We start from the raw sequence: 27,762 nt of genomic DNA, 5'->3' as shown, positions 1-27,762 counted from the left end.
AAAAAAAGAAAAGAAAAAGCAGCCCCTCCTGCCTGGCCTCCTGAAGGAAGAGAAGTGCAGCACTGTGGACAACACCCTCTCACACCCTTGCAGAACCAGAGGGAGTGTGGAGCCAATGGGGACTCAGTTCCTGAACACCCCCACTTTCCTGACCGGTCCAGCTGGACAGATGATTGGTCAGAGAAAAATGCCCCCCCCCCCCCCCCCCCCCCAGCCAGGCCTCCTCTGAGGGAAAGTCAGGGGAAAATCTCCTGCCCAGGATCTGGGGGGAGGTAGGAGAGACTCCAGCAGCAAGCATGGCAGGCCTTGACTGTCCTTGGGCTCCCACAGCCGGCCTGGGGTGGGGCCCGGGCTCCTGGGTCAACGAGGCATCTCAGGTCTCCCTCTCTTGCTGCACTCACCTACCCTCTCCGCTCCGAGCGCACTCACTAGGGGCAGCATAGAGTCAGCTCCGAGGGGGGGGGGGGGGCGGGGGCGGGGCTAACAGGGGCCACTGCCACACCTGCCCTCCTTCCTCCCTCCCTGCCCGCAGGCTTTCCATGGGGCAACTAGCATATGGCCAGAAGGGTACTATCTTGGGCCTTGTTAGGTGTGTGACCCTGGGTAAATCTACCTCTCTGAGCCTCCATTTCCTGCTTTGTAAAAATGAGACTCGTTAGATCATGGGGCTGTTATTAGAAGAAAACGAGAATCAGGCCTGCTGCTTTGGTAATCAGGAGTGCGCAGTTCTGCCCCAGGTGGGTGCCCATGGGCCTCTCCAGCTGCTGGGCGCTGTGCTGTCCCGGCAAGGCCCTCTGCTCCTGTGTGGCCTCTTCCCGTGCCCTTTGCTGTGTCCACTCAGTGATGCCCTCATTCCTCACTCCCACTCCTGTGCTCTGTGCCACGTATATTCCTGCACCGTGAGTTGCTCCCCTTGGGTGCTCGGCTTCCCCAGCAGCCATCCAGCTCCCCTTGAAGGAGAGCCAGGCCCCTCCCAGATGGCATAGAACTGGTCAGGCTGTTGAGACCAGAGAACGAGGCCCAGAGAGGGGCAGGGACTTCCCCATGCTCAGCCTGTTTATGGCTGAGTTGGAGTTAGAGCCAGATCTGATTGTACCACTCATCAGAGCCCCTGAATTCCCATCTCACCTGCTTGGGGGTGTTGGTGATAGGGGCGGCCACCCACATCTGCTCTTTACGACCTGACTGGCCTGACTTGGGAAACCACTTCTCTGACCACTGGCCACGAGAAAGGAAAACCTCTGGCAAAGGTTCATGCCCAGGGTCCCAGGTATGGAATTAACCAAGTAATTTCCTGCCAGTGTGGTGGTGGCAGTTGGGGACCAGGACTCTGGGTGCAGACACCTGAGGATGTGGTTGCACTGTCCCTTCCTGTCAAGGGGCATGGCCAGGGGCTATGCCCTTGATCCCAGGCAGAGGAGAGGAGTGGGGGTAGGACCTGATGGCCTGGTACAGAGCCCAGAATGGGCCTCGATTCCTGCCATTTCCTGCTCTGTTTACAGACAGGCTGCTGTCTTCCCTGGGCAAGAGGAAAGGGGTGGGGCAGAGGGCAAGTGCCAAGGTGGCACGAGGCTGGGCACGTGCCTGGTCTCAGACAGTGTCAAAGGAGTGTCAGACACCTGGAGGTGTCACTCTGAGGACTTCTGCCCTCCTCTGGAGCATCTTGATCTCTTTGGAAGCTGACTGCTGACCCGGCGGGGGCAGCTGGAATCCAGGTACCGCAACCCCCACCCTGGGCTCAGAGTCCCCCATCAGTGAGCCTTGGCTCTGCTTATAGCATCTGACGCCAGAGGGGCTGAAAATAGCCCCTGGAGGAGGTGGAGGAGGGGGCTATTTAAAGGGCCTGGGAGGAGCAGAGCTGAGAGGGAGTGAGCACTGATCATGGCGACCGCAGAGCTGAGCTGCCAGGTGTCCGAGGAGGACTGTGAGCGGCGAGAAGCCTTCTGGGCTGAATGGAAGGATCTGACGCTGTCCACACGGCCTGAGGAGGGGTGAGTGCCAGCCAGCTGGGAGTTCCTCCTCTCCCCTACAACACCCCTCCTGAGGCTCAGGAGGCCAGAGCACAAAGCCCTGCAGAAGTTTCTGGGGGTAGGGACAAGGAGAGGGCCCACTGGGGAGAGTGGAGTCACCCCTTCCGCACCCCAAGTCCTGGCAGCCCCAGGGAGCCCCCTACCCAGCTCGTGACTGGAGGGTAGCAGATTTCAGGAGCTGGGTACCCCCCTCCCCTCTCCTCCCCAGTTGCTCTCTGCACGAGGAGGACACCCAGCGGCATGAGACCTACCACCGGCAGGGACAGTGCCAGGCGCTGGTGCAGCGTTCCCCCTGGTTGGTGATGCGTATGGGCATCCTCGGCCGCGGGCTGCAGGAGTACCAGCTGCCCTACCAGCGGGTGCTGCCACTGCCCATCTTCACCCCCGCCAAGATGGGTGCCGCCAAGGAGGAACGCGAGGACACCCCCCTCCAGCTGCGGGAGCTGCTGGCACTGGAGACAGCCCTGGGGGGCCAGTGTGTGGAGCGCCAGGACGTGGCCGAGATCACCAAGCAGCTGCCCCCTGTGGTGCCTGTCAGCAAGCCCGGTGCCCTTCGTCGCTCCCTGTCCCGCTCCATGTCCCAGGAAGCACAGAGAGGCTGAGAGGGACGGTGACTCGGGCTCCACTGTGCCCACTGTGGGCTGGGCCCTTCCTGGCTAGGACCATGGAGGGCAGCTGCTGGCCATGGATGCTTTGTAGTTTGCCCAGAGTTGGGGGCTAGGGGAGGAGGGAGCCAGAGGCCAGGATGCCTGGGTCCCCTGAGTTCCCAAAGGGAGGGGGGCAAAGACAGTGGACACTAAGGGTAGAGAGCTGGGGGCCAGCACAGCCGAGTACCCCCAGCCCCAGGAGAAGGGACAAAAGATGCTGGTGAGGACAAGAGGTCCCTGAGAGGAATGACCCTGGTCCAGGCTTCAGCTTCAGAGAAAGATGAGGAAAAGTGTTAAGGGGATCTGGAATGCTCTGAGAAGAGGCTTGGAGAAGACTGGCGTGAGGGGGACGTGAAGAAGGCAGAGGCAGAGTGGGGCCCCCAGCATCCTCTGTTAGTGCTGCAATAAATGCTCAATTGTGTTCCAGACTTTTCGTCTCTTTCCTTGTGGGGGCCAGCCCATTGGTGTCCCCCCATGCTCACTTCTGGGAATAGGCCTTGCATCTGGGCTAAATATGGCAGAGCTAGTGGGTACGCTCCATGCTTGGTGGTGGGGGCAGAGGAGACAGGAACAGAGCTGTAAATAGGGTGGCTGTCTGTCCAGGCCCCCTTCCATGCCCTGGCTCTGCTGTGCAGTTCCTGGACTCTGTGTCCAGTCCCCTGGCACTGGGCAGTGCCCAGCAGGCCAGCTGGCATCCAGGGTGTGTTTAAATGATCTCATGGAGAATAGGGAGGGGGCTGGCACCAGGATTGTCCTTGGCTGTACCTAAGGGTGTGGATGGGGTCACTGACCCGGAGGCTGACCTACCTCTCAGTTCTGAATCCAGACAGGATCAGTCCTTGGCTCCGGTCAGCCGCTCTACCCACCCTGCCCAGGGAGCCCAGGGTGGGCTGTGGGGAGTGGAGGGTCGGGTTCTTGTCTGTGACCGCTGCAGCTGTTGTGACTCATGTCCCAACCTGATTGCCTGGCCCAACAAGGAGACATGTTCCTCTTGGGACAAGGTGGGGACCGGTGAGGGCACAGAGGTGAGGGCACAGAGGAGGCTAGGGGCCCATCTGGACAGGGGCTCGTAGCCTACGTAGCTCGTAGGGCAGAGGTGCACTGGACTGGCCCAAAGGGGTCCACTCCAGGAAGACCATGGAGATAGCTCCATGGAATCCACTTCCCATTTGGGGTAGAAAGGAGGGGAGACCCTGGCATCTTGACCTGGAGTGCCAAGCAGGACCTACAGGCCTGGCCTGACCCCCTCCCCAAGAAAGGGGAATGCAGTGTGGGCTGGGGAAGGAGAGGGGTCAGAGACCCCAGACTGGTGCAACCCCAAATCCCTTGGCACCGAAGGCCCAGCCCGCGCCCCCTGGCGACCGCGGCAGGCCAGGGAACACCTGCGTCCTTCCGCCCTCACCAGGGACCCGCGTGCCCGACATGGCTAGGATGTTCCGACCTTCTGCCTTCAGAAGCCCCCAGATAAGCGGCTCAGAGCCTGCAGGGCCCGCAGGGAGGCCCCGCTGTTCGGAAGGCTAAGTGCATTAGCCCCGCTCACATCCCCTATCGCTGCTGCCATCGGACGGGCGGGGCCGGAGCTCCGCTCTAGGGCCCCGGGGCGACCGCGACGGTGGCGGAGGCCAGAACGGACTGTCCTTTCCGGAGTGGGTGTGGGGGGCGCTGGGGAGCGAGGGTTGGGAGGAAAGGACGAAAGAGGGCTGGAGGAGGGAAGGGGGAGCTGGGGTGACCAAACCAAGGAAAGGGGTGGATGTGGGACGCGGTGTCTCAGAGGAAGGAGAGCCCGCAGGGGGCCGGGCCCGGGGTTGGGACGAGAGCGCTGGGAGGTGGGCAGTGGGACAGCGCCGACTGGACCCTGGGCCAAAGAGAAGGAATGGGGTGCCGGGCGAAGGGGGTGAATGGCCGGGGAGCTGGAGGAGAGCGACGGGAAGAGCTAGGGGCTGGCGGGGCGGGGGATCTAAGGGTCTTGGGGGCACGAAGCTGGCTGCCTGGGGCCAGGCCCGGTGAGGCAGAGTGGCGGGGCGCGGGCGCAGCGGAGGAGCGGGGCGGGGGTGGGGGTCACACGTGCCCGGGCCGCCCCACACGCGCCCCGAGTGTCTGCCGCTCGGACACTAAAGGAGATGGATGGGGTGGGGGAAATGCAACGCGGGGCCCCGGGCGGTTCCTGGCGCAGCCGCCGCCCCCGCAGCGGAGGGTCGGGCCGGGACTTGGGCGGCACATAAAGGGACCGCGAAGCGCGAGGACCCGGCGGGCGGCGGCGGCAGCATGAGTGCGGCAGACCCGAATCCCGCTGCGGGCGCAGTCCCCGACTCGGACCCGCACCCGGGCCGGGCGGCGGTCGCCTCCGCCTACCAGCGCTTCGAGCCCCGCGCCTACCTCCGCAACAACTACGCGCCCCCTCGGGGCGACCTGAGCAGCCCGGATGGCGTCGGGCCTTGGAAGCTGAGCTGCTTGGCACAGACCTTCGCCACTGGTGAGCGCGGGGGAAACTGAGGCCGAGAGGACAAGAAGAAGTCATCAGGGAGCTAAAGGGGCATACGCCAGAGCCCGAGGGGGGCCAAGGAGCACAGATAGGTAGTTAGGAGTGAAAATAGAAGAGGAAGAGAAGCAATATCCCTTTGCGGGGGCGGGGGGGCATAGAGAGATCTGTGAGGAGGGCATGGGGGGGTGCAGATCCTTCACAATTGAGAGGTGAAGTGGGGGGTGCAGGAAAGGGCCCCAGATGAAGAAAGACGCCAAGAAAAGAGATGGAAGCAGAGATTGGGGAGGGAAGAGGCAACTGGCGGGGGACTGCCCGTCACTGTAGGATTTCCCCACTTAAGTCTCACTGTAAGGACAGTTCCGCAGATGTGGGACTTGAATCTCAGATTGTCTAAGTTCCTTTCCCAAGGCAAGTCAGTCTGTGTTGGACGGGGTGGGGGGACTCAGATCCAGGTTAGCTAATGTGTCTTCCAGATGGAGATACACTTTACAGAGGAGGAAGGGAATGAGGGAGGGAGAAGCAGGTAAGGGAGAGAGTGACCGAGGCAGGGGATGCTTGGACAGGGCTGGCACCAGGACCCTCTTCCCCTGTGCCCTCCCAGGTGAGGTGTCTGGACACACCCTCATCGACATTGGTTCAGGCCCCACCATATACCAGCTGCTCAGCGCCTGCACCCACTTTGAGGACATCACCATGACAGATTTTCTGGAGGTGAACCGCCGGGAGCTGGGGCTCTGGCTTCGGGAGGAGCCCGGGGCCTTCGACTGGAGCATGTACAGCCAGCACGTCTGCCTCATTGAGGGCAAGGGGTAAGGGAGCTTCCCATGGAGTGGCTGGCAGGGGGGCAACAGAGGACTGAACGTGGGGCGGCCCTGAGCCCTGGTCCTGACCCTGCCTTCTGCCCCTGCACAGCGAGCCCTGGCAGGAAAAGGAGCGCCAGCTGCGAGCCAGGGTGAAGCGGGTCTTGCACATCGATGTGCATCAGCCCCAGCCCCTGGGTGCTGGGAGCCTGGCGCCCCTGCCTGCCGATGCCCTGGTCTCTGCCTTCTGCCTGGAGGCTGTAAGCCCAGACCTTGCCAGCTTCCAGAGGGCCCTGGACCACATCACCACTCTGCTGAGGCCTGGGGGGCACCTCCTCCTCATCGGGGCCCTAGAGGAGTCATGGTACCTGGCTGGGGAGGCCCGGCTGGTGGTGGTACCCATGTGTAAGGAGAAGGTGGTGGAGGCCTTGGTTCGTAGCGGCTATGAGGTGCGGGACCTGCGCACTTACGTCATGCCTGCCTGCCTTCAGACAGGTGTAGACGATGTCAAGGGCATCTTCTTCGCCTGGGCCCAGAAGAAGGTGGGGGTGTGATGGCCCAGTGCACCCTGTGCTGATGGCTCTCATATATCCAGATTCCCTGTCATCTGTGGTGGCGCCTAATAAAGAAATCAGTTCCTCCCGCTGAGTGTCAGCTGTGTGTGGCTCTTCTGGGAAACAAGGGCCCAGAGCTCTCTCTAGGGTTGTGGGGGTGTGAAAGCCACCAACCCTAGCCTTTTTTTTTTTTTTTTTCCTCAGAAGCTTCCATGAAGGTAGGTTTCTTTACCACTCATTCTTCCCAAACTAAGGAAAGCCAAGGTCAGCGGGTATTCATTCAGCATCTGCTATGTGCCAGGCACCTATTAGGTCCTTTCAGCCCTCACATTCAGCAGGTCCAATTGTCCTGTTTGCAGGTGAAACTCAGGAAGGTTAAGTAACAAACAGTAGTAGAGCCTAGTTCAGGCCAGAAGGGGAGGAGTGGGGAGATAATCAGGAGACTGAAGTGGACAGTGCAGGGGGAAGGAGTTACAATGCAGGCACCAGTTCCCTCTCCCAGAGCCCACTCCCCCTGGACTGGAGCTCCGCCCAGCTCTGCTGCTGCTCTGCATCTGGTCCCTGCCATCCCCACCCCCAGTGCCTAGGTAGAGACCCCACCTGCCTATTGCCTCCAGCCAGGTGTCTTCTCCCTCCCTCCATGCCCACACTACTCACACAAATGAGCTGAACAAGGGTAGGTGAGGCTGAGAATTCGTTTATTAAGAATGTTCCTTGCTACCCTCTCTCTCACCTTAAAATAGTTCTCAATATAAAAAAAGAAAAAAACAAAAAACAAACCACAGGTCACCCAAGTCTAAGGTTGGAGTCCTAGTACAGTGCCCCGACTCCAGGGAGGGCAAGAGGGCAGGGAAAGAACAAGCATCCAGACTCCCTGCTCCAATCACACAGACTGCCTTTGGATGGAAAGTTTCTGGAGCTTCATGTCCTATCCTTGCGGAGCACAAATGTGCCAGGGCTGCTGGCAACTAGCAGGGGTCACCTTTACTGGGGTGCAGGTAGAGCGTGGCCCCTGCCTGTCTCTGGGAAGGCCAGAAACCAGAGCCAGCCACAATCCTCCTCCCCCAGTCCCTCAGATTGCCCCCCTTCCCAGGGTCCAGGCTGTGACAAAGGGGCTTAGCAGGTAGGTTACTCCGGGAAGGGAAGGCCAACCAAGCCTAGGCAAGGAGACAGAAGGCTGGAGAGGCGCAGAGGATCTCCATTTCCCCACCTCCCTCTGACTCCCAAGAGGCTGGTTCTGGAGGGTGATCTTGAGTTGTGTGTGGGCCCTCCGAGATTTGGAGGGCTGTAAAGTGGGGGCAATGGACAGAAACACACACATGCAGCCTGGACACTCGTACCCCCAGCCAGACTTTGAGGATATCCTGGCTCTCTGCCTGGCCTGGGGCCTTGTGCAGAGCTAGCACTCAATAGGTACTTGTTGGCGGTAACTCGATACCCCATATTTCTCCAACCTGCCCCCACTGTGTGGTACACTCATGGCACTCACAGTCACCCACCTGTCCTGCAGCACACACTTTAAAACCACTCACACCCCACCCCACTCTCCACCCACGCTCATGCACACTGTCCCACCCAGCATCCCACACACCTCAGGCCTGTGCCCACCACTCTGTCACCTCTGCACTCAGTCTGGTTCACACTCCCGTACACATTCATGTGCAGGCTCTCAACCAGAACAGCAGCAGAAGAGCCAGAGGGATTCCCGTCCTGGGCTCGGTGGGGTTCTGGCCTTGAAGGGGGAAGGAACATAGTGAGGCCTCTTGGGGGTCTGGCTGAAGCAACAGTCAGGGTAAGACCACTCCCCAGTCCCAGGGGCTTAGTCCCTCAAGATCCCATAGGGAGAATGGGACCAACCTTGGAACTTGGGTAGCCAAAGAGCAAGAGTCTAGTGCCACCTAGTGGTGCCCTGGAGGAGGGCAGGGGGGTAACAGGAGGGGACCCCACTGTCCCCAAAGGCCTGTGGTACCTGGTTTCCCAGATAGACAAAAGGCTGTGGGAACCACCCAGGCACTGAGGGGATGTGGGGAAGAGGCTGATGGGGAGGCAGAGGCAGCTCTCCTCTTGGTGGAGCTAAGAACACAGTTCTACTCCAGTTCTGTTCCAGGAACCAGAGAGGCTGCCCATTCTCTAACCCCAGATGCTGAGAGGCCAAGCCTGAACAGACTCCAAGGCCTGGGAGGGCCATGTGGGGGCAAGCAAGGGGATGGGCAGTTACATGATTCTGGGCCCACACCCTTCATGTCCAAGTTCAAGATGCTAAAAGGAAAAAAAAAATTAATCATCTCAAGGATTATGAGGAGAAGGGGAGCAGCAGGGAGAGGGCAGGACCCCCAGTGGGGCAGACACGCTCCCAGGGCCTTCAGTCCAGCTTGAACTTGGCTTCTGATTCCTTCAGCAGATACAGGCTGTCATCTTCCAGAAAGCTGTGGGCAGAGGGAGGAGCCCACTGAGGTATGGCTTTGAGAGCACCCCATGGGGGTGAGTATAGGCAGGGGGGGCCAGTGTGCACAGAGGCCTCAGTCTCCTCAAAGGAGCGGGTGAGGATGGGCACAAAGAAGGTGCACACTGGGCAGGGAGCAGCACCCACCTGAAGAACAGGACGTGGACCGGGATGGTGCTGATGTGCCAGATGGCGTGGGCGTCCAGGACCCAGAAGAAAGGTGGGAAGTCGAGCAGCTCAAGCAGGGACAGCCCCTGAAGCAGCAGGACCACCACCATGCACTTGCGCACGTGAGGCAGCCGCCGCTGGTTCCGCAGGCACCAGGCCAGCCACCACACCACGTTCACCAGGCCTGGGTGCGGGCGGGGGGTGGGGAGAGGCTCACTCCCTGGACCTCCTTCTCCCCCCAACAAAACCTCCACCATCCTCATGCTCTTTGACCCCAGGACCACCTTCAGACTCTCCTGCCACCCCCCCCTCTCTCCCACCCCAAATTCTTTCCCCTTCCCCCACCCTAAGGGGCTCTCTAGAACCTTCTCCAGGAACAGCACCAAATCCGTACCTCCACCCCAGGCCAGCAGTTCTACAGATGGGCTGGGTCCCCCACTCCCCCATAACCCCAGGAGCCTCAGGTCCCTCCCCGTGCCTCACCAATAGCCACATTGGCCGCCAGGTTGTAGCCATAGTCGAAATGGACGAGGCTCAGGTAGGAGACATGCGCGGTCAGCATTAGCAGCAGGAGGGCCCGAAACGCACTGGCCACAGCCGGGTGCTGCAGCCCCACGGTCCTGCCCCACCATCCAGAGCTGCTCAGGTGGAGGGCGGCCCGTGCCCAGGGCAGCATTTCCTAAACATCCCTTCACCCCGACATCAGTATGTAGAAGCCACTGCCCTCCTCCCCCCACCAAAACAAGCCAGCTGGGCAGGCCTCCAATCCACCTCCAGGGGCCTGGGATCAAGTGCCTCTGCTCCTTGGAAAGAGCCAATTCTACCCCCCGAGTCCCCATTCAGAACAGCCTGGAGGGTGTGTGTGTGTGTTGGGGTGCAAGACCCTGAGGACAGCACCCCCAAGGTGGGTAAGGTGACCCCTTTCTGCCCCCAGTGCCTGATTTTGCCCCCACAGAGGCCAAGATGGGCTCACCTGACGCAGCACAGATAGACAGAGTGTAGGATGACGGTGGACGCACAGAAGTAATCCATTTTCTGAGGACGGGGAGAGCTGGGTGAGGGGCCAGTGTGAGGGGAGGGGAGGCGGAAAAGGTTTTGTATGGGCAGGGCCCCCAGAGGACCCACCAGGGGTGGGGGCAAAGGGGGGGGGCAGAGGCGCAGCCGTACTCTAACATGGGGGTCCATGTCTCGTGCCCCTTCTGCCTGTTGCTGGTTCACTCCTGAATTTAACAGTCGGACCCTTGTATTCATATTCTACAACTTTTTAAAATGCATTCAGCAGCGAGGCTTTGGAGGCATCGGTGGAGGTGCCTGCCAAGACTCCAAAATACATGAGCACACCACAGAATCTGGAGCGCAGCCTCGAGTCCCACAGCCCTGCGCCCAAGAACCGGCTGCACCCTTGGGGGGGGTGAGTAGTTCTGCCTTTCCAAGGTTCAGCTGCCTCATCAGTTAAGAAGAGCCAATAATCACACCTACCTCACCAGGGTCAAGTGACGCTCAAGGGCACAAATAGGTTAAAAATGTCTAGCACATAGCGAGTGCTCTGTCAATGGAGTCCCTATGAAACTGAAGAGCTGACCCCCACCTCTTCTGGGCTCCTGTGGGACTGTCCCAAGCAGGAGAGGGGCCGAAGGGGTGCTCACCTCTGTGAGGTCGGTGTCCTTGGTGTGGAAGACTGTGGACCAGAACCAAGCATTGAGGGAGACCTGTAGGGAGGGGCTGGTAAGCATGGTGTCTCGACGTGGGGAGGACCCCTAGAGCATTCACAGGAGTCTCTCTTTGGGGAAGGGGCTCTTTGGAGCAGAGAAACATGCTTTCCCTTGCCCCTGAAGCCCACAGAACAAACCCGTGCCCTCAGCTTCCCAGAACCCTGAACCCCCTGGGCCATGGGGGCTGCAGCCTCCACAGGTTCCGGCCTGGCCTGGGAACCAGTTCCCAGTTCCGGCACATCCAAGTTCCCTGCTTACTCAATCGCTAAGACAACAGCCCCTGGGGGGACCTTGCCTCCTCCCCCAACTGGCAGGTGATGACAGCCCCACCCTGGCCAGGGGAGCCAGTGACCTCAGCCTCTGGGGGCGGGAATGAAGTGGGTGGGGTGGAGGGGCTTGAGCCAGCTTGGGGTGTGTCCCGAGGAAAGCAAGCAAGGGAGGGAGATCAAGCAGATCCCACTGGGGCCAAGTCTCTATGGAGGAGGCTGGCCAACTGAGCCCAGCTTCCTCCTGGGTGGCCCAGCCCAACCTGCCAGACCAGTGGCTGCTGCTCTGAGGCTCTGGGAGGAACAGAAGGTTGAAGGGGCTGTGGTGGGCAAGGGCCCAGGAGACCATTCGAGGCCTTTTCCCTGGAAATTAACTGCAAGGAGACAGTACAAAACATCTTGCAAATGAGTCCTAGACCTTGTGGGAGTCAGCGCTGTATCCATGGTAGAGCCCAAAATCACTGAAAGAAGGGCGGGCTAAGGTGGAGGTTCCCTACATTGGGCCGGGAAACTAGTGACAACTGGTCAGAGGAAAAAAACCGGCAGCCTGAGGTCCGCCCTAGAATGCCCTAGAGATAGAGAGGGATGCCCTAGGGTGGGACAGGCCTGCCAAAGACAGGTAAAGGCCAGGAGCTGCTCACTTGGGTCCAGGACAGCAGGAAGACTGGCCAGGCACAGGACAGAAGAAGCAGGGAAGAGGCCTCTCTATCCAGTCCTGCAGCAGGGTCAGACAGTGGGATGGGTTCCCTATCGCAGGCCTGAAGGGGCTTATGAGAGAATGGGAAGTGCAAAGGGGTGGAGGCAGGCAAGACTCTGTGCAAAGCCAGTCAGCACTAGAGGTCTCTGGAAGCTCAGGTAGCCCCATGCAAGCCTGTCTGGCCTGGGTCCTAGGCTGAATCTCTCGGCTTATGTTCCTCATGACCTGGACAAAGGCCCTGCCCTCTGGGCCTGAGCTTTCCCCTGTGACTAGTCAGGAGCTAGCCTAAGTGATCCTTTGTCCCTTTCCAGCCCTGACATCAGGTGATTATTCTAAGTCTGGTTGCTTGCTCCTTTGAAGATGGCCATCCAGTCCCATCCCTGGGTCTTCCCCAGAGATGGTATATGAGGCATGGTCTGGAAGCTGGAAAATGGGACAGAACAGGGTGGCTTCTCAGACACTGCTCCCACGAGGTCTGTGACGCTCAGGGTCAGCATGGAGAGAGGAGCAGACTTGGGGCTGGAGACAGAGCCCAGGAGATCACATGGGCCAGGTCTCCAGGGAAGGCCAGGAACAGGGACACTCTTGGGGAGGAGAATGGCCCCAGAGCCAGTATGAGAGGGAGGTGGAGGGAAAGGCAGCAGGGACTGGCAGCCAACCAGGCCTCCTTGTCACCCACAGCAGGAAGGGAGAGGTGACAAGAGGACTGAGCTAAGTGGTGGCTGGAACACTGGAAGCGGGGGAGAGGGAGCACAGGGTCAGGGCTTAGCTCTACAGGATGGAATGGGAACTGCTTGGTCCCCTGTCCAACTGCCTCCCCAGGGTGCCTCCCACTTATAGAGACCCACCTGAAGCCTGGACTCTGCACCCCTGAAATGTCCCCTCTTCCCTGGGAAGTGTCCCATTATGAGGGACTCCTCTTCTGGCCCTCTCCTCAGACTTGGGAGATAGTGTCATTAAGAATGCAGGGCCAAGGGTCAGACTACCAGGGTTCGAATCCTAGCTCTGCATTTCCCGTGTGTCCTTGGGCAAGTTATTTAGCCTTGCTGTGCCTTGGTTTTCTCCTCTGTAAAATGGGAATAATCATAGTATTGACAAGGATTTAATGAGCAATACAAACACAATGTATAGCACAGTGCCCAGGACAGGGTAAACCATTAGGTGTTATTTGTTCCCAGTTTGTTGAGCAGAATGGGACTCTCACATCTCTCCACAGACCTGAAGCTAAAGAGGCCAAGTCTGCCTCCCACTCTCCCTGAAGGCCAAAGGAGTCCAGGGGGAGAAGAGGTAGTCTCCCCACGGCTGCCTTGGCCCACCCCACTGTTCGTGCTAGAGGCAGAATTTCCAGAGCCTCCATAATAAGACGGACCCTGGATTCAAGTTCTGCCTCAGCCCCTAAATATGATCTTGAACCAATAACATCTCTGAGTCTCAGTTGTCTCATCTAGCAAATGGGGTTAATAATAATAATACCCACTGCATAAGAGGGTCCTGAAGATGATGTCTGTAGAACGTCTGGCACAAAGAAGCCACTCAATAAACAGCTGCTGTTACGGCTGCCTGGCACATAGTAGGTATTCCCATAAATGTCAGTCTCCCCCCAGGAGTCACAGAAGAGATACTGTTTCTCTTCACTCAGAGTTTGTAACCAAGACTCAAGCAAAGGGGACAGACAGACGGGGAAGGAAGGGAAAGGTTCCAAGCCTCAAGTGTATGGCTGCTCCCAGACTCCTCAGCCAAGCTTGAGCAGAATGGGGGGAGGTAGATGGTAGCTGGCCAATCAGACAGGCCAGGAGGGTGCTGGGCTGCCCAGCAGGGCCCCAGGAGCTTTGTGTAAACACTGAGGAAAGGGGGAGGCCAGGGGCAGGGTGCCAACAGGGTGGAAATGGAAGGGGACAGGGAAGGCTGGGTGAGGGAGAGCGGGAGGCTGTTTCAGTCTGTTGGAAAATAAGAAAATTGAGACAAAAATATCACAGCCGTGAAACTGGTTGGATGCCAAATGAGCCAGATCTGTCAGGAATTCGACCCCAGTGCTAAGCCCCAGTGCTCGGGGCTGTCATTGACACCGTGGTGGTGGGGACATGTGGGTCTTTAAATAGCTCAGTGTCTCAGAAGTGGGGGAGGCAGAATGTTAAATATGACGCCTGCTGCCACCCTGCCCCCCTCCCAGAGGCCACAGTGTCTCATCCCCTGCCTCAGTCAGGGCAACCCTGCTCCGCTTCACTCCTGAGAGAGAAGAGGGGAAGAGGCAGATGGAGTTGGGGGAAAGATGGCTTCTTCCACCATCAAAAAAGATTCCTTGATTTCCTGCCATTCTCGGACCAATGGGAAGTCATTCCTGAAGTCTAACCATCCTTCTGCTGCAGACTCAACCTGTCTCTTCTGGTAGTTTCCTCAGCAGAGGTAGAGCACAGTCAGTCCCCACCTCCACCAAGCATCCTGCAGAGACGGTTTGGGCTTTGCTGGCACTCTCATTCTCTCACCTCTACTTCTCAGGACCTTTCTTCACTGGGCAAAGGGGAGGGGAACTGGTTTGGCCTCCTGGCTCTACAGACAGCAGGGGCCCCCAGCTCCCTGAAGTCAAAGGTCTGTGATGTGCAGAGCTTTGGCAGCTTCCCAGCCCAAGCCCAGATCCAAATGTCAAGGCAGAGGCTCCCTTCTGGTGCCAGCTTCATCAGCCCTGCTGGGGCAGGGTCTCCTCGTTTCCCAGGAAAAAAGACTGAGAGAACCCCCTGCCCACCCCACTGCCCAAGACTGAACCTGGAAAAGGCCTTCCCGTCCTATCCCAACAGAAATCAGGAGCCCCACTCCTCCAGAAGACCCAGCCCAAGACAAAGTCCACTGCCACACCCTCCATTCAGCTCAGGATCCCTCCCTCCTATAAACACAGGCGCACAGGACTAAAGATCAAGTGTACAATCCAGACTGGGTCATCAGAGGGAGTGTGGACACTGAGACTCTGTCCCTCAAGGACCTAGTGATAGCATGAGGAGGTTCTATGTCCCAGAGCCCCATATTCCGTAGGATGTCCTAAGACACGGGCCCCAGGTATCTGCCCTCTCTCAATCTAACTTCTCCTGCTCTGTCCCTCAGGGTCCTCGGTCACACTGGACTACAAGGGTACTGGGAGGCGTGACCCTCACCAAGAAGGAAGCTGAGTGGCACATGCCAGTGAAATGAAAGACCCACGAATCAGGGAGATCAAGACGAGCGTTGTGACGTGACCACTGGCAAGGGCTGCGACCCTCTGAGGTCCCTCAGACCTGTGTATCTCTCCAAGGAGGCTCTAAGCTTTGTTCAGGGAGTTCAGGCAGGCAGGGCTGTCCAGTGCTCTCAGGCAGGGCTGGGGGCGGGGCGTACAGGCTGTGGGCCCAGAAAGCAGCGACCCCTGGAAGAACCCCAAGGGACAGGTGTACTCTCCTCAGCTTCTCTGCCCTTCCTGCTTTCTTGGCCAGGACCAAATTCTTTCCTCTGAGAGAGGCCTAAACAGGAAGTGGTGGTTCTATCCCTCCCGGGCCGGTGACAGGACATGCGGATGCCAGCCCCCTGCCTATGCGAGAGCTCCTGCCCCTCAGCACTCAGGGCCCTCTCTGTGCCACCTCACCTCCCTCCACCGCCTTGCACTCAGCCACACCACAGCCAGGCTGACCTTTCCAAGGCTGCCTATCCCGGTGCCCACATCCTCCAGCTTCCATCCCATTGCTGCTGCTGGGCCACCAGCCTGGAATGCAGAAATCCAACCTCTTCTCCCCTCATCTGTATGCGTCTAGGCCTTATCGGGCCTGTGAGTCCCCGATGGAGGCTCTCTCCCTCTCTGGGCTTCCCTGGAAGACTTCTCCACTTAGAGGACACGTCTCCCCACCTTACTACTTCGAGGGCTCTCTACCAGAGCCCTCCTCGGCTCTGCCTGCATTCTGCCTCCTGGGCCAGCTGGACCAGCACTTCCCACCAGGCTTAGCTTCTTGAGGCAGGTGCCTCAGTTCCCACAAGTGCTAACTCCTGCCTCTACCCACAGCAAATGCTCAACAGACATTTATCATGGAGACAGCCCAGGAGAGGGGCTAAGTGCTCCTGTCTCCACCCGTCACCAACTTGTGAGCTGGTGACTTTGACAAGGTTTTCCCTCTCTGAGCCTTACTCAGAGCTCACGGTGGTATTATGAGGATTGAATGAGAAAAATATATGTAAAGGACTTAGGACAATGCCTGTTACGCAATTCATATAACACTTATTATTAATATTTGTTAAATAGAAAAGATTACGAAGGATCAACATTTCCCAGAGGCTTAACAGCCTCCCCGCCCCTGCCCTCCTTCCAATCCCCAGGTCCTAAGTCTGAGGCTTGGCCTGGACTTCTTAGCACCCCCACACTACCAGTTTTCCTAAGGTCCTCAGAGACCTCAGGGTGGCCAGATCCAGGGTGTCCTAAAGTTCTCTTGATTGTCCAGCAGAATTCAAGAGGACGGCCTACCCTCTCCTCCCTGTTCTTGTCCCAGGGCTTCCCAATCACATGGTATCCTAGTTTTCCACCTACCCCTCCAGCCACTCCTGACTCTGTCGCTGGCTCAACCTTCTTGATCTAATCATTATGTTTGGGGCTCCTCAGGGCTCCATCCTAGATCCCTTCTCTTCTTGCTAAGCTCCCCTCGGTGATCTCATGCACACTCATGGCTTCTATCACTCTCTCATAAGTGGGAACACCGGGTTATTCCTGATTCCTCTTTCCTCATCTAACCTACGACTGAGGCTTGTCAACACAGCTAAGATAGTAAGAGTGCAGACTCTGGGGGCACCTGGCTGGCTCAGTCAGTAGAGCATGTGACCCTTGATCTCAGGGATATGAGTGAGTCCAAGCCCCACGCTGGGCATGGTGTCTACTTAAAAAAAAAGAAAAAAAAAAAGTGCAGACTCTGGAACCAGATGCCTGGGTTCAAACTCTGGCTCCTAGGGCAGGTTACTTAACCTTTCCAGCCCTTGGTTTCCATCTGTAAACTCGGGATAATAATACTACCTATCTCATAAGCTATTTATGCGATTAACAAGGTTAATATTTAGAAAATGCTTAGAATGGTGCCTGACGTACAGTAAGAGCTATGCATGGGCTTGTTAAATAAATAAAATAAATTAAAAATTTTAAAGTCAACTCAAAACATAGCTCAAACATAGTTCTCTTCAATAACCCCCCCTCCCCCCCCACCAGTCTAGCTACTGTGCCCTATGCGAAAACTAACTGGCTGCCTGCATCCACTCTTACCCCCTCTAATCTGTTTGCTACACAGTAGCCAGAATGAGTTTTCCAAGCAAATCTATTCATGAAACCTCTTCTCTCTGACCCTCATTGCTTCCTGATGCTTTGAAAGTCCAGATCTAAAGTGTTAATGTGCCCCCCAGGCTCTCCATGGGCTAGCCCCATTCACTGCCTACCTGCTTACCTGTCGTACCTACTCCCTGGCTTCCTGTATGGCCGACCCCCTAGCCTTTCAGGTTCTCACTCTCTTCTGCCTGTCCACATTCTATGTCTTCTATGTAGATGACTCCTCCTACTCTCCCTGCATTCACCTAGCTAACATTCATTCATCATTCCAATCTTACCTCAGAGGCCCCTTCCTCAGGGAAGCCTTCCCTGATTGCCCTGTACTGGTCTAGTACCCCATCACACACCCCTGCAACACATCTCCACGGCACTTTCCCCAGAACTGTACTTTTACGTTCAATTGTGTGCTTGTGTGGTTACTACCGGAGGAACCTTTTTGTTTTTGTTTTTGTTTTTGTCTTTGTTTTGTTTTGTTTTGTTCAAGTAAGCTCCACCTCCAATGTGGAACTTGAACTCACGACCCTGATATCAAGAGTTGCATGTTCTATAGGGCGCCTGGGTAGCTCAGTCGGTTAAGCATCTGACTCTTGATTTCAGCTCAGGTCTTGATCTCGGGGTTGTGAGTTCAAGCCCCTCACTGGGTTCCATGCTGGGTGTGAAGCCTATTAAAAAAAAAAAGAGGGGCACCTGGGTGGCTCAGTTGGTTAAGCATCCGACTCTTGGTTTCGGCTCAGGTCATGATCTCATGGTTCATGAGTTCAAGCCCCACACCGGGCTCTGTGCTGACAGTACGGAGCCTGCCTGGGATTCTGTCTCTCCCTCTCTCTCTGCCCCTCCTCTGCTCTCTGTGTCTCTCAAAATAAATAAACTTAAAAAAAAAAAAAAAAAAAAAGAGTTACACACTCTATGAGTGAGGCAGCCAGGTGCCCCCTGTCTGTTTTTATATACTTTTGGATCTCCAGCACCCAGCAAAGTGCCGAGCACATAGTAGGCTCAATACATGAATTAATGGCTGCTTTGGTGGCAGGAAGGTAAATGAGCAGACTGTTTCCCTAAGGCTTACAGTGGGGTCTCTGATTGCAACCTCTTACTCTCATACCCACCCCCCAAGGTTGTCACAGTTCATATGTATACCCTAGTCCATGTTTCTCACACAATTCCAGGCTTCTCTGACCAGTCACCTGTAAAGCTCAGAGCCCTCTCTGGATACTCACATGGAACATATTTCGGCTTCTCAGGGATGGTCTAAGACCAGGCTGAGCTCTACATAGAGTACTGTGACTGCCGTACCTCCAGACCTGGACTAGGATTGAGATTGCTTTGAGTCTTCGGGGTGGGGAGGGGGGGCCCGGAAAGACCTGTGGTCCCAGCATGCTCCCTAGCACCCATCTCCCTTCTGTGCTTGTAAATTGCCCTATGGGGTCTCTTAGTGGCCTCCTCCCTCCCTTCCAAATATCCTGGCCTAGGACTCTGCTAGAAAGGTAAAGTCTGATTCAGCACCTTCCCTGTGTTCTCCCTAGGCCTGACCACCCCACAGCTGCAATTTTAGACCTGGCAATCAGAGGGGAAGGTAGGTGAAGGGAAGCTCCTGTTGCGTGAGAATGGGGATCTAAGAGTTCCTCCTTCCTAGATGATGGCGTACAGCAGGAATACTGCCAAGTTACCTACCCAGGCGAAGGCCACGCAGGTGGGATACATGGGGGAGGAGGCTGGCACGGAGGTATGGTAGCGGCAGAGCATCACCAGGCTGGCCAAGCCGTTGAGGAAAGAGGCCATGGCAGAAGCTGGCTCTTGGAAGAACAGGAACCGGGAGAAGGGCCACTGAAAAGGGAGCACATGGAGGGGGCCTGAGCAGCAAGCAACCCCCAGCTAGCCCAACATGCTTTTCCTTGACATGCCACATCAACAGGTCCTCAGTTGGCTCCTTAGCTCTGGTCCTCGGCCAAAGCCTCACGTATAGTCCCTCTTTGGGTCAATGAGCTCTCCTCCAGTCCTTAGCTGAAGGTCATCCCTCTATCTTGGCCACCACTCACAGCACTATAAGCCTGGTCTCTGGGAAGACCAGATGGGCCAGTGTAGACGGCTCAGTATGGTCTGGTAGAAACAGCCTAGACTTGCCATCAGGAAGACAGAGATCCTAATATACTCCTTCTCTACCACTGGCCACAGGCCTCTGAGCCTCCGCTTACTCTGACAAATTGGGGAAAATAATTCTTGCCAACCTCAATAGTCCAGAACAAAATCACAGTGGATGAAAAAGCACTAGCAAACCATGACTCACTGGGCAATCTGAGGGGGTATTACTATTTTAATCTGAACTTCTACTGAAAAAGCAAAAGAAAGCATGCTGTGGAGGGTCAGAAAATTTGTCCTCGTAGCAAGGACATTCAACCACCCTAAGAACTCCAGCATGGCTGAGACCACAAAGCTTCCCAGACCTTGTTATTCCAAATCTAGAGCCAGGATACATTGGTTCCATCTGATTATACGAAAACCCGCAGATTTTGAGAACAGGTACCCGCCCCAAACACACGCCCATCACCCCACAGCTCAGACTGCTTGGATGGTGTGGTCTAACTGGGGGGTGTCTTACTCCTCCCACGCTGCCACCATCCACTTCTCCTGACCCTCCAACTCACCTTGCCATGGAACTGAGGCACTTTGTGACCTTCCTTGAGGTAGAGGCCAACAGTGACCCACATACACTCATACTTACAGTCGTCCTGACAGGTCCAGCCTGAAACAGAGAAATGTGACCTGGTGAACTCCTTATCACGGGAGGCACAGAGAGTGCAGATGGGACTCAAGCTCAAAGGCAGGCTAAGAGGGCCTGCAGGGTGGAGAGGACCGGAAGAAGTCTCAAAATGCTGGCTTCCCGCTAGGATGTACGAGAGACGGTAGAAAAGTATGTGTTTGTGTGCATGTGTTTTAGGGGACGGGGATGTGCAATGAGCAAACAGAGATGTTTTTCTCTTCTCCTTTCACCAAGAAGGGAACTTCGGCATCTGGTGGGCTCATTAGTGGACAGGTGGGTTTATGTTTTCTCTTCCTGAATTCAGGCTTTGCTCGCACTTGCCAGGGAAGAACTCTTGCCATCTTACCCCCGTCCTATGAAAATGAAGCCCAAATTCTTCACTCTGACTTTTGAGTCCCCAAATTCCTTTCCCAGCTTTATTTTCTATACTCCTTTTCAGGCACCCCGCACCCTGCTCCCTGAGTAAACCAAGCTACTGGATATGCCCACATCTGCCCAGGGCCTCCACTCTCTCCGTTCGCTCTGGAACGCAAAGGGATAGTAAAGAGAACAAACTTGTAGTCGGACAGGCCGCAACTGGAAATTCCACTTTACCACTTACTGGCTGTGTGACTTTGGGCAGGGAACTTAACCTCTCCGAATTTCCCCATTGTAAAACTGGGTTAAGAGAAACTACCTTATAGGGCTGTGAAAATTAACTGACCTATTGTGACACCTGTCACACGACAGGTGACCATTATGGCCACAGGTCCAAATTTAATGTATCCATCTTGAAGCCCTTCCATCACAGAACGTTCCAAGATGATCACGGTCCCTACCCTCTCAAAGCAAGAAACGATTCCTTCCTGCCATATGCTCCTACTGCTTGCCCTAGGGTCCTCTAGTGCTCAAATCATCCTTTACCTTGCACTGGAGAAGGCTAATGTCCCTGTGCAGACTGTGACCCCGAACGGCAGGATGCTGGTCTGATTTCAGTGTCATTCTAGGGCCTGTACCCAGGAGTATTAAATAACTTCCCATTTGACTGAATAAATAAAGTGAAACATGAAAGCTTCTGGGAAAGTAAGACCGTCTGATGATGCTCTAACCACCCTGGGGCTCCATTCACACACACAACAACGGACCCCGGGGGAAGAAGGTAAGGCTCAAAGGTGGTTTGGGGGCGCAAGGGGCGGAGCCAAGGCGAGGGGCGGGGCTTGATGCGGGGAGGGGCTTACCTGCTAGACTCATGTAGATTGGCTGGCGGGAGCGGAAGTGCCTCAGTGCGCCCCCTGAGCAGTTCCGCTCCTCGCACCGGTGCACGCAGTCGCGGTACACCGGCTCGCGGTCGCCCTGGGAGCCGCTTGCTAGTGCGGCTGCCCCAGCCAGCAGCACCAGCCGCGCGGTCCGCCCGGCCATCCCTTCAATCTGGCCCTCCGCCGGCGGAGCAGCTTAAGAGCCTTCACTTCCGGAGTAACAGGAAGTGCCTTGTGTTCTTTATTCTGCTCTCCGGTGACGTCCACGCACTTTAAATAAAAGTTCCCGGATTGCTGTGGGCGCCTGCCCCGCCCCTCATCTTACTGTCATCTGCATATATCGAGGCGGCAGGGTTAAGAGAAGGGGGACGCCAGGTGGCTTAAGGAGCAAAATAGTTGTTTTTTTTTTTTTCTTTTTTCTATCAATATACGTCTTGTTTCTTCTCCATGGTCTCTGTATTTGAAGTACGGTTATTATTCTTTCACCAGCCCCCCCGTCGGGTTTCGCTTCCTAGTGCACCTGGAACTGCCCATGTCTTTCCCCATCTCCCCTGGCACCACCCTGGTTAAAGACATCACCATCATCTGTCGCCGAGACTGCCGCAGTAGTCCCTTTCCGAGTCTCCCGGAAGGGAGGCTTTTGTCTCCTCCTACCTTTGTCCTCTCCAGTCCGCGTTCCGTTTCCAAATTCAAATTTGACCCTGTCACTTTTGTTAAAATTCTTTACTGGCTCCCAAGTACCTCAGGATAAAATCATGACTCCACAAACCCTGTACGATCTGGCCCCTGCGCCAGAGCCAAGGGGCCATGTTTCTCAACCCTCCCGGCCTTGCCTTATCTGTATCATTTGTAGTCTCAGGCGTGCTTATTCTTCTAGGCTCAGTTAAAAAAAAAATTTTTTTTTTAACGTTTTATTTTTGAGACAGGGAGAGACAGAGCATGAACAGGCGAGGGTCAGAGAGAGGAAGACACAGAATCTGAAACAGGCTCCAGGCTCTAAGCTGTCAGCACAGAGCCCAACGCGGGGCTCGAACTCACAGGCCACGAGATCATGACCTGATCGGAAGTCGGACGCTTAACCGACTGAGCCACCCAGGCACCCCTTCTAGGCTCAGTTTAAACACCACTTCCGAGGGCGGTAACACCTGGAGGATGATATAAAATACAGTGGTATGTTTTCCCTAGGCAGGGTGGGGACCTCTGCTGTCTTGTTTACTACTCTACTTCCAGCACTAGTACACAATTTGTATCATGTTAGGCGCTAAGAACGCATCTCTTCTTTCTTCCCTCCCTCCCTCCCTTCCTTCCTTCCTTCCTTTTTAAATGAATGAACAATATAATTCAACGTTGAAAAATTGGGTGCTAAATCCATCAGCGTGATTTAGATGAGGCTGAGATCCAAGAGGTGTAACATTTCAAGGAAAATCAAGAGAAGGACTTTTGGGAATAGGATACTTGCTTTAACATCCACTCCTCCTGCCTACACCACCACAGCACACACAAATATGCCCATCTCATTGAAGCATGGAAGCCTTGTAGCCTAGATGCGTAATTAGTGTGTGTAGATTAATGACAGCCTTTCCTCCTCTCCCACTCTCCACCCCGGGTCAACTTTTTATATTGATTGAGAAGTGAAATGAACATGAAGTAAAATTGTATTCCATTCACTTATTCATTTAGTAAACATTTCCTGAGTTCTTAGCTCTAGCACCAGGCTAGGCAAGGCACAACTCCAGGAGGCACCATTCACATTGTATTTACTGTGAATGGCGCTCAGGGGTGCACCATTCACATTGTATTTTCTGTGATTAGTGCCTCTTCAAGTTAAGTACAACATGAATAGTGCCCCCTGGAGTTGAGCACCCAGTTGATACGGATTGGGAAGCTAAAAAGAACAAAACAACTTCTCAGCCCTCCAGGAGCTGACAGGGAAACAATCTAGTACTAATACTACTTTGCGTCTGATAGACCAGTCCTTTCCTACTACCTTATTTCATTTTGTCCTTAATATGATTCTGGGATGAATCTTTTAATGAGCACGTCCATTTAAAGACGAGGAAATTTTAAGTTGCGTGGCTGGCTCAGTTGGTGGCGCATGCGACTCTTTTTTTTTTTTTTAAGATTTTATTTTATTTTTTTAAGTCTTCATTTTTTTTTTAATGTTTATTTATTTTTGAGAGAGAGAGAGAGACAGCAGGGGAGGGGCAGAGAGAGGCAGACATAGAATCCCTAGCAGGCGCTGCACAATCAGCATGGAGCCTGACAAGGGACTCAAACTCACAAAACTGTGAGATCATAACCTGAGCTGAAACCGAGTCGGACGCTTAACTGACTGAGCCACCCAGGTGCCCCTAAGATTTTATTTTTAAGTAATCTCTACACCCAACGTTGGGCTAGGGTTCGAACTCACAACTCCTAGATCAAGAGTGGTACACTGTAACAACTTAGCCAACCAGGCGCCGGCAACTCATCTTGATATCGGGGTTGTTAAGTTTGAGCCCCTGTTGGGTGTAGCGATTACTTAAAAATAAAGTCTTAAAAAAAAAATAAGGTAGGAAATTTAGAAAAGAGGATGAAATCCTAACAAAGCAGGATTCTCCCTTTGAGAGTAATCCGAGCTAGAGATAGGGCTCTTTTAAAACCTTTACACTTCCGATTTTGGAGGCCTCATCCTATATTACGTGAACCGTTAAAAACAAAGGGAAAATGTTAACAAAACAAAACCAAACAAACAGCTTCATGTAGTGACATGTGTGGAGTTATAGAATTGGATAATGTAAATCGGGAAAGTTGTAATGGAATGGGGAGGGAGGAGAAAGCTACTTTGGATTGGGTGATCAGAGAAGGCCTTTTTGAAAATGTGACGTTGGAGCTGAAACCTAGGTGACCAGAAGGAGCCAGCCCTGTTAACACCTGGGGGCAGATTGTTCTAGGCTGAGGGAATGGTCAGTGCAAAGGCCCTAAGGCAGGAACTAATTTTGGCATCTTTGAAAAACAGAAAGGAAGCCTATGTGGCTGGAAGGCCAGAGACCAGATTCTGTCAGGTCTTGGGTCACAGTGAAGAGCTTAGGCAACGGAAAGCCATTGGGAGATGTTTTAGCGCTGGAACAAATGAAATTTATGTTGAAAACATTTACCTTAGGGGTGCCTGGAGGGCTCAGTTGGTAGAGCATGCAGCTCTTGATCTTGGGGTTGTGAGTTTGAGCCCCATGTTGGGTGTAGAGGTTACTGAAAATAAAAAAAAATTAAGTTAAAAAGTAAAACATTTATTCTGTGAAGAGGGCAGGGGGTAGGATTAAAAGAGGGCAAGAGCAGCATTCGGGGAGGTCAAAGGCTAGTGCTTTCACCTGATAGAGGTGAAATCACTCGATAGATCTCAAAGAGCTACTGGACGTAAAGGGCAAAAAAACCCCAAAAACAAAACGAAAACAAAAACAGAAAAATAACAACAAAAGAAGAATCAACAACGTGGGTCCAGTGAATGAAATCATCTGAAACTGACACTGCCTCACCAAATCAGGACTTCATGATTGCCACAGTTTTGTGCTTCTGGAAGCTTCCTAGCCTCCTCTTCCCCAAACCAAAAGCCAGAGGCAAAAATGTCCTCAGTCACATCCCAGTAGTCTGGATCTCTAGCAGCAAGCCAGGTGAGTTCCGAGTTCTGAAGGGTTGAGTAGAGCAGGCAAACTCAGTGTTTGTGAAACAAAGAATCTGGAACCTGGAATCTGGCAGAGGGGCGGCTCAGGGGGGCTTTCAGGGAATAAGCACGGGGTTGAAGGAGTCGCTGCCCCCACACGACGTCTAAAACACTGCAACCAGGAACTCTTCAGTCCAACTCTCATATTTCACACAGCAAAATGAAAGCCTTATTCAAGCCCACACAGCCCAGCTACTATCTGAGAAAGGATCCCTAGATAAACCGAGACGCACGTTAGATGGCCAGCACAAACACACAGCACAGGATACGGGAGCACAATCCATGGGCCAAGATGGAAACCACGTGTACTTCTCCTATAGGCATTAAAGCCAGGGAAGGCTGAGGGCGCAAGAATGCATTCTGTCTTAGCAAAGCAACCTAGAGAGAGAGAAAGGCAGATTCCTCAGGCCTTGGGCCTGCATTCCTGACATGGGGTGACAAGGGTTGAGGGAGGTGATCAGCAGGCCCAGGGGTAGCGTGTCTGGTATGTCAATTTAGGCTCTGCTCTTTGCTACCTAGGGCCTACGCCTAACCCTGGGCTCCCAGTGGCTAGGTAGCAAGTGTTCTTAAAGGGCCACTTTAGAAGGGAAGATTTTCTCATCAGAAGCTTTCAGATTACTTTCCTATGGCCCCAGGGAGGCTTTGTGCCCACTCTTGGGGGACTCCTTCCAAATAACTAATTCATAGACACTTCCCCAGCAACTCATGCCCCAGACTCAAGGCCCTATGGGGTAGGCACCAGTTTGTGGCCTGAACCTCGGACTGTGGACCGTCTCCTCCCTTTTTCTGTTTATTTTCAGTCCTCTGACCCCAGGCTGGCTGGCTGGTGAGGTAGGCAGAAGGGAGGAGACTCTGGTGCCAACAAACAGACACACACACACACACACACACACACACACACACACATGGCCTCCTGTGTTCCCCAGTCTCAGTGGCTGGTCAATGATTGACTGGCATTTCACAGGCTGCTGGGTCCAGACCCCAGCCTGTTGATCCTTAGAGGTCACCTCTCTAAGCCAGAGCCCCATCGTGCCACCTCAGTGCCAGTGGATACCTCCACTGCCCGCAGGCCAGCACCTCCTCTGGCAGATCTCATATATCTGCCCTCTGCCCTTCTCTTGGCTCTCCTCTGCCCTGCAGTCACCCCTCTCCCCTGAAGCTGTCTCCCTCTCCCCAGGCCCCTCACTGGACCCTGCTGGCAAACTCTCAGGCTCCTCCAGCAGCTCCCCCTCCCCCCCACCAACCCCAGGCCCCCCTTCAACCTCTGTCCCTTAGACATCCTCTTTCCTTGGCTCTCCTGCCAGGCCCTGCTGGAGAGGCAATTGAGGGGAGAAGCGAATCAGCAGCGCCCACCCCTGCCCCCCTTCCTCTCCTCTTGTCAAACACCAGACAAGGTTTTTTCCCCTTCCTTCCCAGCTCTGAATGGGCTCATTCTCTTTGGAAGACTGGCCCCTCTCGAGCCTCCTCCCCGGGCGTGAGTTCTGACCCCGCTCCTCCCCCAACCCTACTCCCGGTCCACTCCCTCTGGCCCCGCCTTCTCTGGGCAGCCCACTGGGACTGAGCATTGTCCCCAGTCTGGGTTTTTTTTCCCCTGGAATCTGGATGCCGAGAGGGTGCACTTGTTGACTGGGTGGGAGTGAGGCAGTGGGGGGACATGGGATCTTTGTAGGAGAATACTGGTAGTTACTCAGATATCTTGGAGAGCCTTTCTGGCTCCACTACACCCTGGGGGAGGGAGAGTTCATGGTACCCTTGATTCCCAGTCCTGGAGCAGAGCGCATGAAGCCAAACTCCTGGCTCAGTTTCTCTTCGTTCCCTTGGAGTTTCAGTGTTCCTCTTCTGCAAAATGGGGAAAGAGAACATCTGCCTTCTGACAACCCAGGACTCTGCGAGATGAGGGATGTGGCTCTAGGACAGACAGGGACATGGAGGAAGGGTCCAGTAAAGGACGGTTGCACAGCAGCTTTCTTGGCTGGACAAACCCTCTTAACACCAGGGCAGGGGAGGGTGGGAAGGGACATCTCTGATGCTGATCCTAACACCCTGATGGTCTCTTGAAGAGCAAGTGCTCCAGTGCATGACCCACAAGTGACTCTTGGGACTAGGTCTAGTGTCTCCTTTCCCTGAGGGCCGAGAGGCACCTTGACCAGGTCCCTGGATTTGGGTTTGTGATGAGTGAGGGTGAGGGACTAGTTTTGGCTAGGTGTTCACCTTTTCCCTCATTAGCTCTGAGACAGATGCTCCTGGGCAAATTGGTTAACTCATCTGAGCCTCTTTTCCTTGATCTTGCCCTCACCTTAATCAACTCCAACTCTAACGCTAGAGAAAATAGAGATATTAATGCCCATCCCAAAGGGCCGCTGTGTCCCCATACTCAGCGGTATTTCTTGAACGTTTGTGACTATTATCCAAGGGATAAATCCATTGTATATCATCACCCATCACACACACATACCCTTACCCACATTAACATGCGACGTACACAGATCATTTCCATTGCATTCTATTTCTTTTTTCTTAAAGTTTTATTTATTTATTCATTTGTTTAGAGCACAAGTGGGGGAGGGGCAGAGAGAGGGAGAGAGAGAATCCCAAGCAGGTTCTGCACTGATGGCACGAAGCCCGAGTCTGGGCTCAAAGTCACAAACCGTGAGATCATGAAACTAAGAGTCAACTGCTTAACTGACTGAGCCACCCAGGCACCCCGTATTGCATTCTATTTCTTAAAAAAAAAAAAAGACTTGTCTTGATCATCTAAATTGGCTCGATGACCAAACTTCCAAATGAACTTAACCTGTAGTTTGCACATTGCTGGTTAGAGCCAGAGGTGGACTCACCATGCTGTTAAAGAAGGGTAAGCTTCAGGCCCTTCATTTGCATATATGTGTCTAATTTCGTGCTCATAACTTTGTATTCCTTATCTTGAAGAGAGTCCCCCCCCCCAATTTCATAAGTTCAGGTA

The 27,762-nt window shown here is 54.7% G+C and overlaps 3 protein-coding genes across 6 annotated transcripts; 2 read left to right on the top strand and 1 right to left on the bottom strand.

Annotated features, from left to right (window-relative positions):
• Positions 1 to 85: 85 nt before the first annotated feature.
• TCAP (titin-cap) lies at positions 86 to 17,701 on the top strand. Of its 2 annotated transcripts, XR_007149431.1 has the most exons (4): positions 86 to 1,991; positions 2,239 to 2,932; positions 13,418 to 13,422; positions 17,691 to 17,701. XR_007149431.1 is itself a non-coding variant. In XM_047845689.1 (2 exons), the coding sequence occupies exons 1-2, from the start codon at positions 1,882 to 1,884 to the stop codon at positions 2,630 to 2,632; spliced, it is 504 nt and encodes a 167-aa protein (XP_047701645.1). In that variant the 5' UTR covers positions 86 to 1,881; the 3' UTR covers positions 2,633 to 3,075. The 2 variants fall into 2 exon arrangements, 1 of the variants encoding a protein (XP_047701645.1); XM_047845689.1 differs by lacking the exons at positions 13,418 to 13,422; positions 17,691 to 17,701 and having other exon boundaries at positions 2,239 to 3,075.
• Positions 4,850 to 6,579, top strand: PNMT (phenylethanolamine N-methyltransferase). Its single transcript, XM_047845688.1, has 3 exons — positions 4,850 to 5,150; positions 5,761 to 5,968; positions 6,072 to 6,579. The coding sequence occupies exons 1-3, from the start codon at positions 4,943 to 4,945 to the stop codon at positions 6,511 to 6,513; spliced, it is 858 nt and encodes a 285-aa protein (XP_047701644.1). The 5' UTR covers positions 4,850 to 4,942; the 3' UTR covers positions 6,514 to 6,579.
• Positions 7,195 to 21,705, bottom strand: PGAP3 (post-GPI attachment to proteins phospholipase 3). Of its 3 annotated transcripts, none has more exons than XR_007149430.1 (8): positions 21,086 to 21,705; positions 19,753 to 19,850; positions 18,782 to 18,934; positions 10,771 to 10,833; positions 10,098 to 10,175; positions 9,608 to 9,744; positions 9,104 to 9,308; positions 7,195 to 8,939 (listed from the first exon to the last, which is right to left on the bottom strand). XR_007149430.1 is itself a non-coding variant. In XM_047845685.1 (8 exons), exons 1-8 carry the CDS (start codon positions 21,264 to 21,266, stop codon positions 8,876 to 8,878), a joined length of 963 nt encoding a protein of 320 aa, XP_047701641.1. In that variant the 5' UTR covers positions 21,267 to 21,699; the 3' UTR covers positions 7,195 to 8,875. The 3 variants fall into 3 exon arrangements, 2 of the variants coding, with proteins under 2 accessions (XP_047701641.1, XP_047701642.1); XM_047845685.1 differs by having other exon boundaries at positions 10,098 to 10,159; positions 21,086 to 21,699; XM_047845686.1 differs by lacking the exon at positions 18,782 to 18,934 and having other exon boundaries at positions 10,098 to 10,159; positions 21,086 to 21,704.
• Between the last annotated feature and the right edge of the window lie 6,057 nt (positions 21,706 to 27,762).

This window comes from Prionailurus viverrinus, unplaced genomic scaffold (genome assembly GCF_022837055.1).
Source record: "Prionailurus viverrinus isolate Anna unplaced genomic scaffold, UM_Priviv_1.0 scaffold_35, whole genome shotgun sequence".
Classification (NCBI taxonomy): Eukaryota; Metazoa; Chordata; class Mammalia; order Carnivora; family Felidae; genus Prionailurus; species Prionailurus viverrinus.
The sequence above is the reverse complement of the archived record's forward strand: the minus strand, read 5'-3'. Positions and strand labels throughout refer to the sequence as shown.